At 48.2% G+C, this 16,635-nt stretch overlaps 1 protein-coding gene across 3 annotated transcripts in view; it reads left to right on the top strand.

Moving 5' to 3' along the window:
- Window positions 1-3,294: 3,294 nt before the first annotated feature.
- Fkbp6 (FKBP prolyl isomerase family member 6 (inactive)) overlaps window positions 3,295-16,635 on the top strand; it is a 58,658-nt gene continuing 45,317 nt past the window's right edge. For 2 of the 3 annotated variants that reach the window (XM_059248903.1, XM_059248901.1), the window contains exons 1-7: window positions 3,295-3,375; window positions 3,593-3,710; window positions 5,771-5,860; window positions 7,643-7,845; window positions 9,343-9,462; window positions 14,460-14,654; window positions 15,187-15,296. In XM_059248903.1, coding sequence (XP_059104886.1) covers window positions 3,319-3,375; window positions 3,593-3,710; window positions 5,771-5,860; window positions 7,643-7,845; window positions 9,343-9,462; window positions 14,460-14,654; window positions 15,187-15,296 — 893 coding nt within the window. In that variant the 5' untranslated portion in view covers window positions 3,295-3,318. The other variant, XM_059248902.1, reaches the window with a different exon arrangement.

Here is a 16,635-nt window from a genome sequence, read left to right as displayed (position 1 = left end):
CTCATTTTTCAAGACAGGTTTTCTCTGTGTAGACCTGGCTGTACTGGAACTCACACTGTAGACCAGGCTGGCCTCGAACTCATAAAAATCCACCTGCCCCTGCCTCCAGAGTGCAGGGATTAAAGGCATGTGCCATCACTGCCTGGCCCACCTAGGCAATCTTAAATAAAGCAAGATTGTTTTTTGTTTTTTGGGTTTTTTTTTTTTTTTTGTTATTTTGTTTTTTCCTTTAGGGACCAGACTCGTGTTAGCAGTGATGGCCTTGAACTCTGTATGTAGCCATGGGTGAGACTGAACTCCTGATCCTCCTCCTCCACCTGAGATTGGAGTACTAAGAGTGCTGGGATTACAGGTATGCCCCCATTATATCCAGTTTATACAGTGCTGGGTATAGAACCCGGGGGCCTCAGGCATGTTTGGTAAGTCAGTACCTATTCACTAGCTACATACTCAGCACCAAGCACCAAGTCCCTTGTCCCGGAACAACACTGTCCTCCGAGAGCCTGGGATGGGGAGGCTTTGGTGCTCATCTCCCACCTGCTCCCTGTGGAAACAGAAATGAAGTCTCCCCTAGACCATGACAGCAACTCCATCCGCACGCCTGCGATTGCATTACCTGGTCTCTTGTGGTCCACCAGGCCTCCCACTAGGGTCTCAAACCAGCAGCTCTGTCTGGTCACTATAGACCTTTCTTCCTTCCAGAATGGGACAGCTGACGCACAGACCTGGGGCACCCAGCTGGACACAGAGTCCCACTGCCTGGTGCCCGCCCCTTCTCCTCTCCACTCCCTTTTTTCAACAACACCTGTGTCCCCAAGGTCATCCAGAATCAGGTGGAAAGTGGGTCATACCACGAGACTGAGGCGGCAGCCTCTGCTGGGTCCTTTATGATAACCTAGTGGGCAGATAGTGGCCTTGCCCGGGATGGGGGAGGGGCGAGACAAGCATACCCTCTATACTTACGAACTCCAAACCAGAGCAGGTATGCGCTATGACAAGCAGCTTTCTGAATACCCCTACCCTAGAATTTTAAAGGTGTTTTATTTATTTATATCTTCTCTTGTTTTGTAGGTTTGGATGAGATGTGTGTGTGTGTGCACAAAAAAATGATAAAACACATTGCTTATTCTGATTTTTTTTCATTTGAGATGTAACATGAACAGATCTTAACCACACAGTGTGATGTAATGATGTATATCTTACTTGTGTATGTTCACTCTCAAGGTCAAGGTGTAAACTGGACAGGGTGGTGAACACCTATAATCTCAGGACTTGGGAAGTGCTGACAGAAGGCCAGAAGTTCAAGTTCATTCTCAGCTACACAACAAGTTCAAAGTCATCCTGGGCCTCCTGAGACTATCTCAAAAGCAAAACAAAACAAAAGATCAAGTTGTAGAGCATTTCCAATGTCAGTCCCTCTTGTTGAATATTATTTTAAGGTGTGTTGCATTTGTCTATGCTCTGGAACATTTGTTTAACAATGCAAAGCTGTGTTGCATTCTTTCATGTTAGATTTGTTTAACTCTGTGAAGCTGTGTTACTGTGCCTGTCTAAAACACCTGATGGTCTAATAAAGAGCTGAAAGGCCAATAGCGAGGCAGGAGAAAGGTTAGGCAGGGCTGGCAAACAGAGAGAATAAATAGGAGAAATCTGGAGGAAGAAGAAGAAGAAGAAGAAGAAGAAGAAGAAGAAGAAGAAGAAGAAGAAGAAGAAGAAGAAGAAGAAGAGGAAAAGGCAAGAGAACAAGGAGAGGAGGACACTAGGGACCAGCCACTCAACCACACAGCAAGCCACGGAGGAAGAGTGAAAGTAAGATATATAGAAGTAAGAAAAGGAAAAAGCACAGAGACAAAAGGTAGACGGGATAATTTAAGAAAAGCTGACTAGCAACTTTAAGAAAAGCCAAGCTAAAGGCTGGGCATTTATAATTAAGAATAAGCCTCCGTGTGTGATCTATTTGGGAGCTGGGTGGCAGGCCCCCTAAAGAGCAAAGAATAAAACATCAACAAGTCTCTTGTCTCCTGCTAGTCCAGGCTCCCAGTCAAGACAGTCACTGTCTTGGCTTGTATCCCCTGGAAGGGGATGAAGTCCCGGACCATGCGAGGGTGGCAATGGCCTGCTAGCTGCTTTTGTTTATTTACTTATTTATTTTAACATCTATTGCGTGTGCTTGCAGGCACAGGCCACCTTATGCATGGGAAGGGTGGAGAATAACTTGCAATAGTCGGTTCTCTCCTTCCACCTGTGGGTCCTGGTTGGCAGGGTTGGTGGCAAGCACCTTCCCACTTGGCCATCTTGCCTGGCCTGGTTTGTTTCTTGCCTTGTTGGGAGATAGAACCAGGATCTCGAGCATGCTACAAAAGCACTCTACCACTGAATTACATCCCTAGCCCGGTCCATGGTGTCTGTTTGTGAATCTGATGTGAAAACAGTCACAAGCCTGGTACTCTGACATCAGACTCCTTTCCATCAATGCCACTACATGACGAACTTTTAAAATCTGAAATCTTGGAGTCAGCTGTGATGGCACACACCTTGAATCCCAGCACTCGGGAGGAAGAGGCAGGCGGATCTCTGTGAGTTCAAGGCCAGCTTGGTCTACAGAGTGAATTCCAGAACAGCTAGAGCTACACAGAGAAAGCCTGTCTCAGGGTAAAAAAAAAAAAAAAAAGTGAAGTCTGGGGTTGAGAACATAGCTCAGCAGTAGAGAGCCTGTCTAGACTCCTCAGTGAAGGGCTAGATGCATTGTTCGGAGATGGGGACCTACTTAGAATCCCCTGAAGGGAGGCTGGGGATGCTGTTCAGCCTTAGATCACTTGTCTAATATTGACTACATCCGGTCCTCACAAAAATAAGTTATTGCACATCTAACTATTCAACCCTGAGGTTAAAAAGCAGGTGTCGGGTTAGGGATTTAGCTCAGTGGTAGAGCGCTTGCCTAGCAAGTGCAAGGCCCTGGGTTCGATCCTTAGCTCCAAAAAAAAAAAAAAGCAGGTGTCGCTTTAAGTCACCAATTTTGTGGCGATGTGTTCTACCTGTGACAGAACGGCAAACAGCAACGCAGAGACCTAAAGAACGGCTCGAGGCCCAGCCTTTGTTTATGAAACATGAAAGGTTTCGCCTGCAACCCCCCGGGTACCCCATCATACTTCGCGTCGGCTGCCACGTGTGAGGTGCATGCCGGGAGCCGCCTCCGCGCATGCGCACGCGCCCGCGTCCATCACGTGTGTTTCTCCTGCGCAGCACGCGTCCGACCCGGGGGGCCTCACTTCCGGGCGTTGCTTCCGGGGAGGCGTTTGGCGACCGTTGAGCGGCAAGATGAGCGTCTTCTCGCGCCTGAGGGATGGAATCCCACCGTCGCGAGACAACTGCCAGGTACGGAGCGGAGCGAGGGGGTCGGGGAACCTCGGAAGCACGAGGTGGGGAGCCCCCGGAGCGCGGCCATGGGCGGCAGCACCCGCGGCCCCGGATCCCTGGAAGGGGACGAAGTCCCTGGCCAGGTGAGGAGGGCGGGAACGGGGACACGGGCCTGGGGAGGCGGCCGGGTGGCTCTCACCCCTGAGGCCTGTGGCTTTCTCTCTCTCTCTCTCAGTCTCCCTACGAGCGACTGAGTCAGCGGATGTTGGACATTTCTGGGGACCGAGGTGTGCTGAAAGATATCATCCGAGAGGGCGCTGGCGACCCCGTGACCCCTGATGCTTCCGTGCTGGGTAATGGAGGCCGCTGGGCTGCTTCGTCCTTGGGAAACTACGGTTTAAGTTTTGTTTTGTTTTTTGTTGTTTTTCGAGACAGGGTTTCTCTGTGTAGCTTTGCGCCTTTCCTGGAATTCACTCTGTAGCCCAAGCTGGCCTCGAACTCACAGAGATCCGCCTGCCTCTGCCTCCCGAGTGCTGGGATTGAAGGCGTGCGCCACCACCGCCCGGCTAAGTTTTGGGTTTTTTTTTTTTTTGAAGCAGGGTCTCATACAACCCAGACCGGCCTCTTAACTGCCTGTGTAGCTGAGGATGATGTTGGAACTCCTGACACTCTGTCTCCACCTTTTGAGTGCTGGGATTATGGGTGGGCAGGACTACATTTTATGTGGTGCTGGGGACAGAGCCCAAGGCATCGTGATGCTAGGCAAAGCTTCTACCAACTGAGTTATATCCCCAGGCCTGTCGTTTGTCTATGTTGTTTTGTTTTTGAAATAGCGTCATAAAAATAACCCAGACTGAACTCCAACCTCCTGTGTATTAGAGGATGACCTTGAAGGCCTGATCCTTCCTCTACTTCCCAAGTGTTGGCATCACAACCGTGTGCACCGGTCTGCCTGGTTGGTTAGGGTGGTTGTTTTTGGAAGAAGGAACCAAACTGAAGCCATTTTGGATAGAAATTCCCCTTTGAATTAAGGGTCAAATAAAGTTTAAGTTCCCAAGTCCTCCCCAGACCTCCCTGGGTTAACTGGCATCCTGCTTGGCAAGGTGAGACAAGAACAGTCACCGCCCTTGAGTAAACCAACCAATGAGAATAACGTAAGTGCACCACAGAACAGTAGTGCTAGGAAAGCCCCCTATCCTTGAATCCTGATTGGTGGAAAAATGCAACTCTAATTTGGCACAGACGTTTGTAGTTCTCAGGCATGAAAGCTCTGTAACATTCTGGCTTGGGCCATTCAGTTCCCGAGTCTGTTCTGCGTCCCTGATTGATTGGTAGTGGCTTGATGACAATGCAGTTTGGTTTTCTGCATTGAGTTGTGAGTTGTGTTGGCTCCAAGTGAACCCCACAACACTTTGTTTCAAGGTGCTGGGATTGAACCCAGAATCTAGGTGTCTTCAAGTATGTGATTTCATATTTCCAAAATACGGCATTTTATAGGACTGGATGTGCTTCTCCTAAATGGAGAAGGTTTGGTTTTCAAGAAGCAGTCTCATATATCCCAGGTCAGCCTCAAACCCTGTGTAGCCAAAGATGACCCAGAATTTCTGATCCTCCTGCCTCTACCTCCCAAATGCTGGGATTACTCATGTATGCCACTATGTCTGGTTTATACGGTGCTGGGGATGGAACTCTGGGCCTCATGCATGCTAGTCAAACGTTCTACCAACTCAGCTACACCCCCAGCCTTTGTTTTATTTTTTGTTGGTTTGTTTGTTTTTGAGACAGGGTCTCATTGTATAGCCCTGGCTGGCCTGTAACTCCATATGTAGACTAGAATATATGTAGAGCAGGCTACCCTTAAACTCAGAGATCCACCTATCTCTGCCTTCATAGCGCTGGGATTAAAGGTGTGCACCACCAAGCCCAGCCCTTTTTTTTTTTTTTTTTTTTTTTTTTTAAATACGGATCTCCCTGTATCCCAGATCAGCCTCAAACCAGCACTCTTCCTGCCTTAGCTCCTACAGATCTGGGGTGACAGATGGCTGCCACTGCCACTCTTGCCTGCCTAGGGGTTTTAAGAAGTAAAGCAGGCTCCTGATCTCCCCTTTTTCTATACCATTGTGAGCAGTGAGCGAAGGCCAATTAGGAGAGCCCTTGAACCTCAGTGCTGAAAGTCAACCCCACAAGAAGCTTTCCTGTGGGTCTTGGTGCCAGGCAGCTCTAACTCAATTAATTCTTTTCTTTCCCTAGACAGGGACTCTTGGGTCTGGTGCTAGTATAGAATTTGCTCTATAGCTGAGGCTCCTCCACCATGCCCCAATAATTGTGGTGTTTAGTGATAGGATGGCTCTGGGGGTGTCTTTGGAATGTTTTCCTCACACTCGTGCTTTTTTTCTTTTCCCCTTTGCCCTAGTGAAATATTCTGGATACCTGGAGCACATGGACAAGCCTTTCGATTCTAATTGCTTTAGGAAAACACCTCGGCTGATGAAACTTGGAGAAGGTACGGTCATCTGGGGTCATCTAGTCAAACGAAGGCATGACGTGTTTTAGGATTGTCACAGTGTCCAGAGAACAGATTCTTACAGTTGGTAGCTGAGCTTAGATTTCAGGGAAGCTCCCAGGTTATCTATCAACTTTTCTTCTTGGGACTTTATTTTTGGGTGATAGCCTACCTGGCAAGGTTATCTTGGCATCTAAGTTACCTTTTGGGAATGTTTTTCTATTCTTGATTTTTTTTAAATTTTATGCATATGTTGTCCACGTGTATGTATATGCCCAGTACTTGCAGAGGCCAGAAGAGGGTGCCAAGTCCCCTGGAACTGGAGTTAGACAGTTGTGAGCCACCATGTAGTTACTTGGAACTGCATCTGTCCAGCTACAGGGTATCTTTTAAGACAAAATCTGTGCAGCTCACACTGACCTTGAATTCAAAAGCCTCCCGCCCCAGCTCTGCAGTGATGAAATGATAAACATGAGCCCTCCACCTGGGTCCTCCGAGCACTTTTCCTCTGTGTTTATGAAATGAATGCAGTGAATACTTACTCCCCAGCGTGTGTGGTGAAACAAGACCTCGTAGGACCTGGGAGAACCTAGGCTCAGTCAGTGAAGTGCTTGCTCTGCAAGCTTGAGGGCCTGCTTTCCGTCCCACAGAGTCCACCCTTAGAAACAAATGAAGCTGGGGGGGGGAGACAGCGGGGGCGGTGGTGGTGCACACTTTTAATCCCAGAACTCGGGAGGCAGAGGCAAGCAGATCTCTGGGAGTTCAAGGCCAGCCTGGTCTACAGAGCGAGATCCAGGACAGGCACCAAAACTACACGGAGAAACCCTGGCTAAAAAAAAAAAAAAAAAAAAAAAAAAAAAAAAGCCAGATGTGATAGTGTGTACTTGTAATCTCAGTGCAGGGAGGGCAGAAACAGATGGATCCCTGGGGCTCTGACCAGCCAGCCTAGCCTACTTACCAGACTCCTCCAGGACAATGAGAGATCCTGTCCCAAAAGGCAAGGTGGATGCCACCTGAGGAATGACAGCTGAGATTGTCCTCTAGCGTTCACATGTACACACAGCAACACATATCTCAAGAGACCATGCTCAGATGAATGATGAGAACCCCATCCTTGTGGACCTTACTAAGGTAGGGGAGGTTGGCCTCTAGTCCACAAACTAACCTCATAGAATTGAATGAGACATGGAGCTATGGGGTGTGTTCTGACTTTGCTTAATGAAATTATAATTACCTTCCTTCTGGCAGGGCCCAGGCACTACATGGAAAAGAAGAGGCTAGAGATGAGAGTCCTGAGGTTGGAATAAGATCTCAACTGGGGGAGTGGAGAGATGGCTCAGAGGTTAAGAGGACTGGCTGCTTTGCCAGTAGACTGGGTTCAATTCCCAGCACCCACATGGTGGCTTACAACCATCTATAACTCCAGTTTCTGCCCTCTTCTGGTGTCTGTGGGAATTGCATGAATGTGGTGCATATAGGCAAAACACATACATAAAAAAAAAAACACATAAGGATAAAGGAAAAAAAATCTTTAAAATTTCAGAGTAGACCACAGGCATTGAGGGCAGAGATCTTCAAAGAAAGAACGGACTGTGTGACAGAGATGGAGCCTGCAAAAGCTGGCATTTGGGGAAAGCAGGACAACAGAAACAACTGAGCATTGAGTTGGGGCACCCGTGCAAAAGACTTGGGTTGGCACATACACTTGGAGTAGGGAGAAACTGGTGGCTTTGAGTGGAATGCTGGGTGAGCCTCAGTTGAGTTCACTGTCCTTTCTTCCAGATATTACACTCTGGGGCATGGAGCTGGGACTTCTAAGCATGCGCAGAGGGGAATTGGCCAGGTTCCTGTTCAAGCCAACCTATGCTTATGGCACCCTGGGGTGCCCACCCCTCATCCCTCCAAATGCTACTGTCCTGTTTGAGATCGAGCTGATTGACTTCCTTGATTCTGCTGAGTCAGACAAGTTTTGTGCACTTTCAGCTGTAAGTTCAAGGCCTCAGATTTTCCGTTACTTTCTAAAGGGAGAGGGATTGGCTTGTGTTTGGGTGATTCTGTTAGATCCCCTACCCTGGCTTCCACCCAAGCCTCCTGCACAGTGGTGTCTGCTCTCCTCTGTCTAAGGTACAACATGCTAGGTAGTGTAAGGTATAGATTAGTTCTGTATTAGCTGTTTGCTGTTTAGTCGCCCTTTGCTTAGTTCTCACTACAAGGTGGTAACTGCTTTTCAGAAAGTTAGGCACTGGTGTGGGAGCCCGTTTTCAGGTTCCTCGTGGCTTTACCCAGCATGTCCACATAGAGGATGATTAGGACCACAGGCCTGAGTGCAGGTGTCTGGGATGGTCTGCACTTGGCTGTGCTGGGGGAGGAGGTCTTTTGCTCCACCCCTTGGCGTCTCTATAAATACCCTGGGGCAGAGACAGTCGGGGCCGTTGGGAAAGGTTCCAGGCCCTCTCGAGGCTATCTTTTATTTTCTGTTTATCTCCGCAAAATAAATCTTTCTGTCTCATATTTCCTGCTGCTCACACTCAAGAAAACTCTGGGGAGCTGTGGGGTTGGTGGGTAAACGCCCCACACACTGGTAGCTTATAACAAAGGTGATTGAGGCTTGGAGATATAATTCAGTGATAGTTCTTGCCTAGAATCTGCCACTGATGGGCTGGGGCTATGTAGGTCAGTGGTAGAGTGATAACATTAACAAACTCTAGGTTCCATCCCCAGGACCATAAAAACAAGCTAGAGAATTGGTCCCTCCTTGAGAATGAGAGGCTTTTACTAACTTGACAGGATAACTGTGACATGAGGTACAAAGTGAGACAGTCTCAGGAAAACTGGGATAGAGAGCCACAGTCCTCATAACCCAAGCCTTGGTCTCCTATGCAGCCTTTCACTCCCCCAGCCTGTAGAAGCAGAGCTTGTAATCCCATCAGCAGTCACATGATGCTGTCATCCACTGACTGCATATGTGGTGGTCGCTGTGCATCCATTCCGGGCTTCGGTCCTCCATATGATTGGGTCTTCACACTAACTGTCAGTGCCTCAGTCGAGTGTCTCACCTTGTCCACATCTTTCCACAGACTAGATGATCCTGCACTCACCCAGGTTCAGATTTGGGGCTCTGGTAGGGTTCTACGGGCAGTTCTGATATGAAGCCAGTTTAGCAACATGAACACATAGAACCCCCAGGGCCCTGAACCAACCAGGAACTGGAAAATTCTTGTTGAGTAATTGGTGTGAGCTTGGCAGGCTCTCTCAGCTTCTGTGGATGCTTCTGTGGATGCTTCTGCTTCTGGAGGAATCTGAGGAGGATCACAGCAGCCATGACCCCCGAGCTACTCTGTAGGTGGGCCTGTCACAGCACTCACCTGGGTGGTCTCTGCACACACAAGGTGCAAGAGGGAATGTTGATGAGTGGAACATGGCTGCCATTGTGCCACTGGGGCTTCTGGCTCCATGTCACTGCTCTTGGCTTTGCTCTTCAGGAACAGCAAGAACAGTTTCCACTTCAGAAGGTTCTCAAGGTAGCAGCAACTGAGAGGGAGTTTGGCAACTACCTTTTCCGCCAGAATCGCTTCTGTGATGCCAAAGTGAGGTACAAGCGGGTAAGAATGCTCTGGAAGTGTGTGATCCAGAAATCTTTTCATCTTTAAAAATGTTTATGGGTATGGCTGTGCAATCTACATATATGTCTGTATACCATGTGCATGCCTAGGGACTGCAAGGCCAGATGAGGATATCTGATCCCTGAGAATTGATCCCTGGGAACTGGAGTTACAGACAGCTGTGAGCCACCATGTGGTGCTGGGAATTGAACCTAGGTCTTCTGGAAGAGCAGACAATGCTTATAACCTCTGAGCCATCTCTCCAGCCCCAGAAAACATAAGAACATAAGCTTCATCTCTTTGCTACTCTTCACAGGCAGCCATTAATAAGATCACATTAAGCCAGGCAGGGCTGGCACATGCCTTTAATCCCAGCACCCAGGAGGCTGAGACAGGAGGATTACAAGTTCCAGGCCAGCCTGGGCTTCTTAGCTAGACCCTGTCTCAAACTGAAAAAGGGGCTGGGAGATAGTTCAGTGAGTTAGAGTGCTTGCTTTATAAGCTTAAGGATCTGAGTTCAAATCCCAGGACCTATATAAAATGCTGGGCATGGATGCTGGGAAGATGGTGTACCAGGGAAGAGAACTCACTGCTCTTGAAGAGGACCAGAGTTTGGTTCCCAGCATCCATATGGCTCACAGCTCCCTGTAACTCCAGTTCCAGGGAATCTGAGGCCCTCTTATGACCTCCATGAGTTCCTACACTCACATAGCACACATAAATTTATGGGAGGCAGAGGCCAGTGGATCTGTGTGAGTTCGAGGCCAGCCTGGTCTACGGAGCAAGATCCAGGAAAGGCGCAAAGCTACACAGAGAAACCCTGTCTCGAAAAAAAAAAATTATGTAGGCATGCACACTTACACATAAAAGATTTTTTTTTACTTTTTTTTTTAATTTTTATTTTGTAATACAATTCAGTTCTACATATCAGCCACGGATTCCCTTGTTCTCCCCCATCTCGCCCCCCTCACGTTCCCCCCAGCCCACCTCCCATTCCCACCTCCTCCAGGGCAAAGCCTCCCCCGCGGACTGAGATCAACCTGTTAGACTCAGTCCAGTTAGCGAGAATGAGGAGGGTTTATATGAGCGAGAATTGTTGAGACCAAGGTTGGATAAAGCACAGACAAATAGCCAAACAAATGGAAACACATGAACTATGAACCAATGGCTGAGGGGTCACCAACTGGATCAGGCCCTCTGAATGGGTGAGACAGTTGATTAAAAGATTTTTTTTTAAGCCAGGTATGGCCACGTGTATGCTGCAGCCCCAGTGTTATGGGAGGCAGGGACAAGAAGATCACTGAGACTTGAAGCCTAGCTCCAAGTTCAGTGAGAGATCTTGTCTCAAGGAAGAAGGTGGAGCAGTGGTTCTGAACCTTCCTAATTCTGTGACCCTTACTACAGTTCCTTCTGTAGTGGTGACCCCTAACCATAAAGTTATCTTTGTTGCTACTTCATAACTGTAATTTTAATACTATTGTGAATCGTAATATAAATATCTGCGTTTTCCAATGGTCTTAGGTGACCCCTGTGAAAGGGTCATTCAACCCCCAAAGGGGTCTGAACTCACAGGTTGAGAATCATTGAGGTAGAGTGATACAGCAGGACACCTGACATGGGCACACCATCCTACCCGCATATGTACATACACCATACACACATATACAGAGAAAATCCTTGTGTTAGAAATGACTTGAGGGGCAGTGGGGGCTGGGTGATGTGAGGTGATGTTCTCTATGTTGATCTTTTTTCCTTTTGTTTTTCAAGACAGGTCACTCTGTAGCCCAGGCTGTCCTCAAGCTCATGGTAATCCTTCCTCAGCCTCCCAAGTGCTGAGTTATAGGCATAAGCCACAAGCTTGACTCGGTCTGTTCATTTTGTGTGTGTGTGTGTGTCTGTTTGAGACAGAGCATCACTGTGTTCTCTTGGCTGACCAGACCTTGCTCTGTAGACTAGGCTGTCCTTGAACTCGGAGATTCACCTGTCTCTGCCTCCTGAGTGCTGTAAGGTGTAAGGGATGTAAGGTATGCATCACCATGTCTGACCTGTGTGTTTTTCTTGATGCTGTTTTCCTGGGTATATTTGAGTTATAAAAGTTCATTTAAGCTACGCACTTACTTTTTTCTTACCTGTGTATATTATTTTAATTTGGAATTACCTTCCTGGGGAGGTGGAAAAATAACTCAGTTGGTAAAGTGCTTGAAACCAAGCATTACAATCTGAGTTAGTCCTGAGAACCTATATTAAAAAAAAAAAAAAAAGTGCCGGGTGGCGGCGGCGGCGGCGGCGGCGGCGGCGCAGGCCTTTAATCCCAGCACTCGGGAGGCAGAGCCAGGCGGATCTCTGTGAGTTCGAGGCCAGCCTGAACTACCAAGTGAGTTCCAGGAAAGGTGCAAAGCTACACAGAGAAACCCTGTCTCGAAAAACAAAAAAAAAAAAAAAAAAGAAAGAAAAAGAAAAGAAAGAAAAGCCAGGTGTGGTAATGCCTACTTGTAATTCCAGTATTGGGGAGACAGAGACAGGCAGATTCCTGGGACTCTCTAGCCAGCTAGCCTGATTTACTTGGCAAGCTTCAGGCCAATGAGAGACTGTCAGAAAAAAAAATGAGGTGAATGGCTCCTGAGGAATGATACCTGAGGTTGTCTTTGGGTCTCTGCATGCACTTGCAGGTACATACACCTATAGGTATGTGTGCACTCATGCACACAAACGTGCACACATGTAAGTACAAAAAAATTCCCCATTACTGCTCCCAAAAAAAGTTTATTAATTAAAAAATCCTAGGGGCTGGAGAGATGACTCAGCAGTTAAGAGCACTGGCTGCTCTTCCAGAGGACCTGGGTTCAATTCCCAGCACCCACATGGCAGCTCAAAAAAGCTAACTCTAGTTCCGGGGGATCTAACACCTTCACACCAGTGCACATAAAATAAAGTTAAAAAAAGTATTAAAAAATCCTCATTCCAGCACCCCCACCCCCAGTTGTGGTTGATTTTTTCCATCGTGTTTGACATCTGTGAGATTTCCCATCCCTCTTACTCTGGAGACTGGTGTCACTCTGTGGCAGCCTGGGTCTCAAGCTATAGGGCTGTGGGGCAAGCAGGAATGGTGAGACAGAGGCCTGGCTCTCTGCTGTGGAAACAGTACTATTCCACATACCATTAACAGCACCCCATCTGCCCATTCCAAAGTCAGTAGTCTTTTTTTGTTCCATTTCTTCAGAAGACAGACTCCCTGGGCTGGGGATTCAGCTTAGGTGGTAGAACTGACTGACATGCATGAAACCCTGGGTTTCATCCCCAGAATTGCATAAACCAGGTGCAGTCCCAGATTGGAGACAGGAAGACCAGAAGTTGAAGCTTGGGCTGCAGACTTCTAGTTAAGAGTGGGCTCAGCAGTTAAGAGTGCAGAAGATCTGAATTCTGTTCCCAGCACTCACACTGGGCAGCTTACAACTGCCTGTAACTCCAGCTCCAAAAGATACGTTACCTCTGGTCTTCACTGGCAGCTGCATTCATGTGCATATGTACCAACAGACAAGCACACAGATACACGTGCTTACACGTAATTAAAAACAAGAAATTGAAGGTCATCCTTTGCTACATAGTGAGTTTGAGGACCTGCCTAGGCCTTACATTAGACCTTATCTCAAAATAAAAATAAATAAATAAAAAAGCCTGGCACAATGGTACATGCCTTAGTCTCCCAGTATTTGGGAGGCAGAAGCAGGCAGATTTCTCTGAGTTCAGGGCTAGCCTAGTTTACATATTGCGTGAGTTCCAGGACAACCAGGGCTATATAGAGAAACCCTGTCTCAAAAAAGCAGGGATGGGGTGCTGAAGGGATAGTTCAGAAATTTAGAGCACTTCTTTTGAAGAAGACCCAAGTTCAAGTCACAGCACCCATATAGTGGCTCACAACCATTTGTAACTCCTAAGTCTAGTTCCAGAGAATGTGATAACTCCTTCTGATCTCTGGGCACCAGGCACATGTGGTACACATGCATACAGGAAAACATCCATACACACAAAATTTTTAAAAAATTACATAAAGAAGCCAGGTGTGGCCGGGCGGCGGTGGCGCACACTTTTTTTTTTTTTTTTTTTGGTTTTTTACAAGGGTTTCTCTTGTAGCTTTGCGCCTTTCCTGGAACTCACTTGGTAGCCCAGGCTGGCCTCGAACTCACAGAGATCCACCTGGCTCTGCCTCCCGAGTGCTGGGATTAAAGGCGTGCGCCACCACCGCCCGGCCAGTGGCGCACACCTTTAATCCCAGCACTCGGGAGGCAGAGCCAGGCGGATCTCTGCAAGTTTGAGGCCAGCCTGGTCTACAGAGATCCAGGACAGCCAGGGCAAAAGAGACTTTCTCAAAACCATATATGTGTGTGTGTGTGTGTGTGTGTGTGTGTGTGTGTGTGTATGTTTTTGTGTTTGTTTCTGTGGGAGTATGTGCATATGAGAGTGCTGTTGCTGACGGAGCCCAGAGGCATGGGGTTCCCCCTATGCTGGACTTAACAGACAGTTGAGGGCCACCTCCTGGGAATCCAGCTTAGTCTTGGCTCTTGTTGGGTGTACTGTCCTTACTCCTTTTGAGGCAAAAGAGTGGAGGATGCATGCCGTCTGCCTTACTTAGGTTTGCATGCCTTCTCCTGTTAGAAACCTTCAAACTAGACTAGAAACATGGTTCAGTGGTTAGAAGCATGTATTCATCTTGCATAGGACCTGAGTTCAGTTCCAGCATCCACGTTAGGAGGGAGACACAGACTCCAGTTCCAGGCAGGTGTCCTCTTCTGGCCTCCACAGGCACTGTACTCACATGCACACATCCTATCCCACACATATACATAATTTAAGATAATAATAACTCTTAAAAAGAAGCCTCCTGACTTTACTATATTAACCGTGTGTCCTGAGAGCTAAATAAATTCTTTCTTAGGTTAGTAGTTCATGTGACTGGTAAGGATATGAGACTGATCCTTTGCCTTCCCTCCTCTCCTCAGGCCTTGCTGCTGCTCCACCGACGCTTGGCAATCTGTGAGGAGCAGCACCTGGTGGAGCCCGCCGAGCTTCTGGTCCTCCTCAACCTGTCTTTTGTGTACCTGAAGCTGGACCGACCTGCCATGGCCCTGCGCTATGGGGAGCAGGCTCTGCTCATTGATCAAAGGAACGCCAAGGCCCTCTTCAGGTGTGGACAGGTGAGTTGAGGGTAAGTGCCTAAGAAAAGGAAGTGGGGAGAGGGGCTGGGGCAGTAACTCACTCAATAAAGCGCTTGCCAGGGGTGCAAGCCTGGGAGCCTGAGCTCATTGTCCAGAGTCCAGGATGCTAGATCGCTGCACTGAGGAGGCAGAGACAGGGTAGATCCCTGGAGTTTGCTGGCCAGTCAGCCTAGATGAGTTGGGAGCCCTGAATCCCAGAGGAAGACCTTGTCTTGAAAATAAGGTGGACCGGGTGGCAACACTCGGGAGGCAAAGCCAGGCTTTGCTCTGTGACTTTGAGGTCAGCCTGGTCTACAGAAGGAAATCCAGGACAGGCACTGAAACTACACAGAGAAACCCTGTCTTGAAACCCCTCCCCGCCCCCACATAAGGTGGGCTACTCCCTAGAGGGAAGCCAGGTTGACCTCTGGTCCCCATCCACATATGCACACCCCACACAGAGCAGTTGGTCTCACTTGGGCCACTACCACAAATGCTAATCTTAATCTAATGTTGTGTCCCTTCCTCACAGGCTTGCCTCCTTCTAACTGAGTATGAGCAGGCCCGGGATTTTCTAGTGCGAGCTCAGAAGGAGCAGCCCTGCAACCATGACATCAACAATGAGCTGAAGAAGCTGTCCAGGTGAGAGCTGAGGGCAGGAGTGTGACCAGAAGCACAGTGAGAGGTGGCTGCAAGAATTCTAGTCCAACCACCTAGAGGACGGGCTAGGAGTGTTGCCCCTAGTCCAACCACCTAGAGGACAGGCTAGGAGTGTTGCCCCAAACTGGCTCAGAGGCAGCCATCCCACCTGCATGTTCCTTTGCTCATTGTCCTGAACTTACTGTTGTGAGTGGGGAAGCGTCACTTCTGAGCATGTCCCTCCTTCCTGTTGTACCACCCTGCAGATTGGCACTCCCTAGAGAAGTGGGTCCTGTAGTGTGACTATAATTACACCACAATCATGGCATCCAAATTGGCCTCTTCAAGAGATAAATGTCCAGTTTCTAGAGATTGTAATCATATCTCAGGTAAAACAAAGATCAAGATAGGGCCAGAAGGACAGAGAGGGCAAGGGCCTCCCATTCTGTAGGGAGCCCATAGGCTGAATTACTTTATTAATGGCTCTCAGATCTGTCAGCATTCTCCAATTACCAGACTTCTTTTTAATAACAAATACAGGAGAATTTCAAGGGCTGGTAGATTCTTCAGTGTGTTGAGCATTTAACTGCTCTTGAACCAGCTATTCTAAAGCTTCTCAGGGCCATGGGTTTGTGCCCCATGTTGGGCACTAAGAGAGAGTGCTACATACATGCATCGCAGGTATTAAGGATTCCAAGCAGCTATGCCCCAGGGGCATGTACTTCAAGGTCATATACAGGTATAACCATTACCTGCTGCCTCACTAGGGCTGGTGCTTCAAGGTCATAGCTGGAACAGCTACCCAATACAGGGTCCAGCACTCCCTAGAGAAGTGGATTCCTGAAACTCCTTTGTGTATATTTATGTGTGTAGGCCAGAAAACAACCTTGAGTGTTATGCTCAGGGTCCAGCAGTTAGATTGGGCTGGGGCCTAGTCCCAGAGATCGTCCTGTCTCCCACCGCCCCCCACCCAGCAGCACCCCATGCTGGAATTACAGACACACACTCAGTGGGCCTGTTTTGTTTTGTTTTTTTTTAACATGGTGCTGAGGATATAAACTTGGGTCCTCACTTTACCAACTGAGCTATTTCTGTAGTCCCCCATGTGACCTTAAAAGGGTGTTAAAACTAGGTATGGTGGTCCACTCTAGTAGTCTTAGAACTTGGGATACTGAGGCAAGAAGATCACAAATGCAGACCTTCTAGAGTGTAAAATAAGACACTGTCTCAAAAGCCAGGGCTGGTGAGAGGGCTCAGCCGCTGAGAGTCTTTGGTATTCTGATCCCTAGGACCTACATAGTGGAAGGAAAGAGCTGGCCTGCAAGTTGTCCTCTGACCTCCA

The sequence above is a fragment of the Peromyscus eremicus genome, chromosome 23, assembly GCF_949786415.1.
Source record: "Peromyscus eremicus chromosome 23, PerEre_H2_v1, whole genome shotgun sequence".
NCBI lineage: Eukaryota > Metazoa > Chordata > Mammalia > Rodentia > Cricetidae > Peromyscus > Peromyscus eremicus.
The sequence above is the reverse complement of the archived record's forward strand: the minus strand, read 5'-3'. Positions and strand labels throughout refer to the sequence as shown.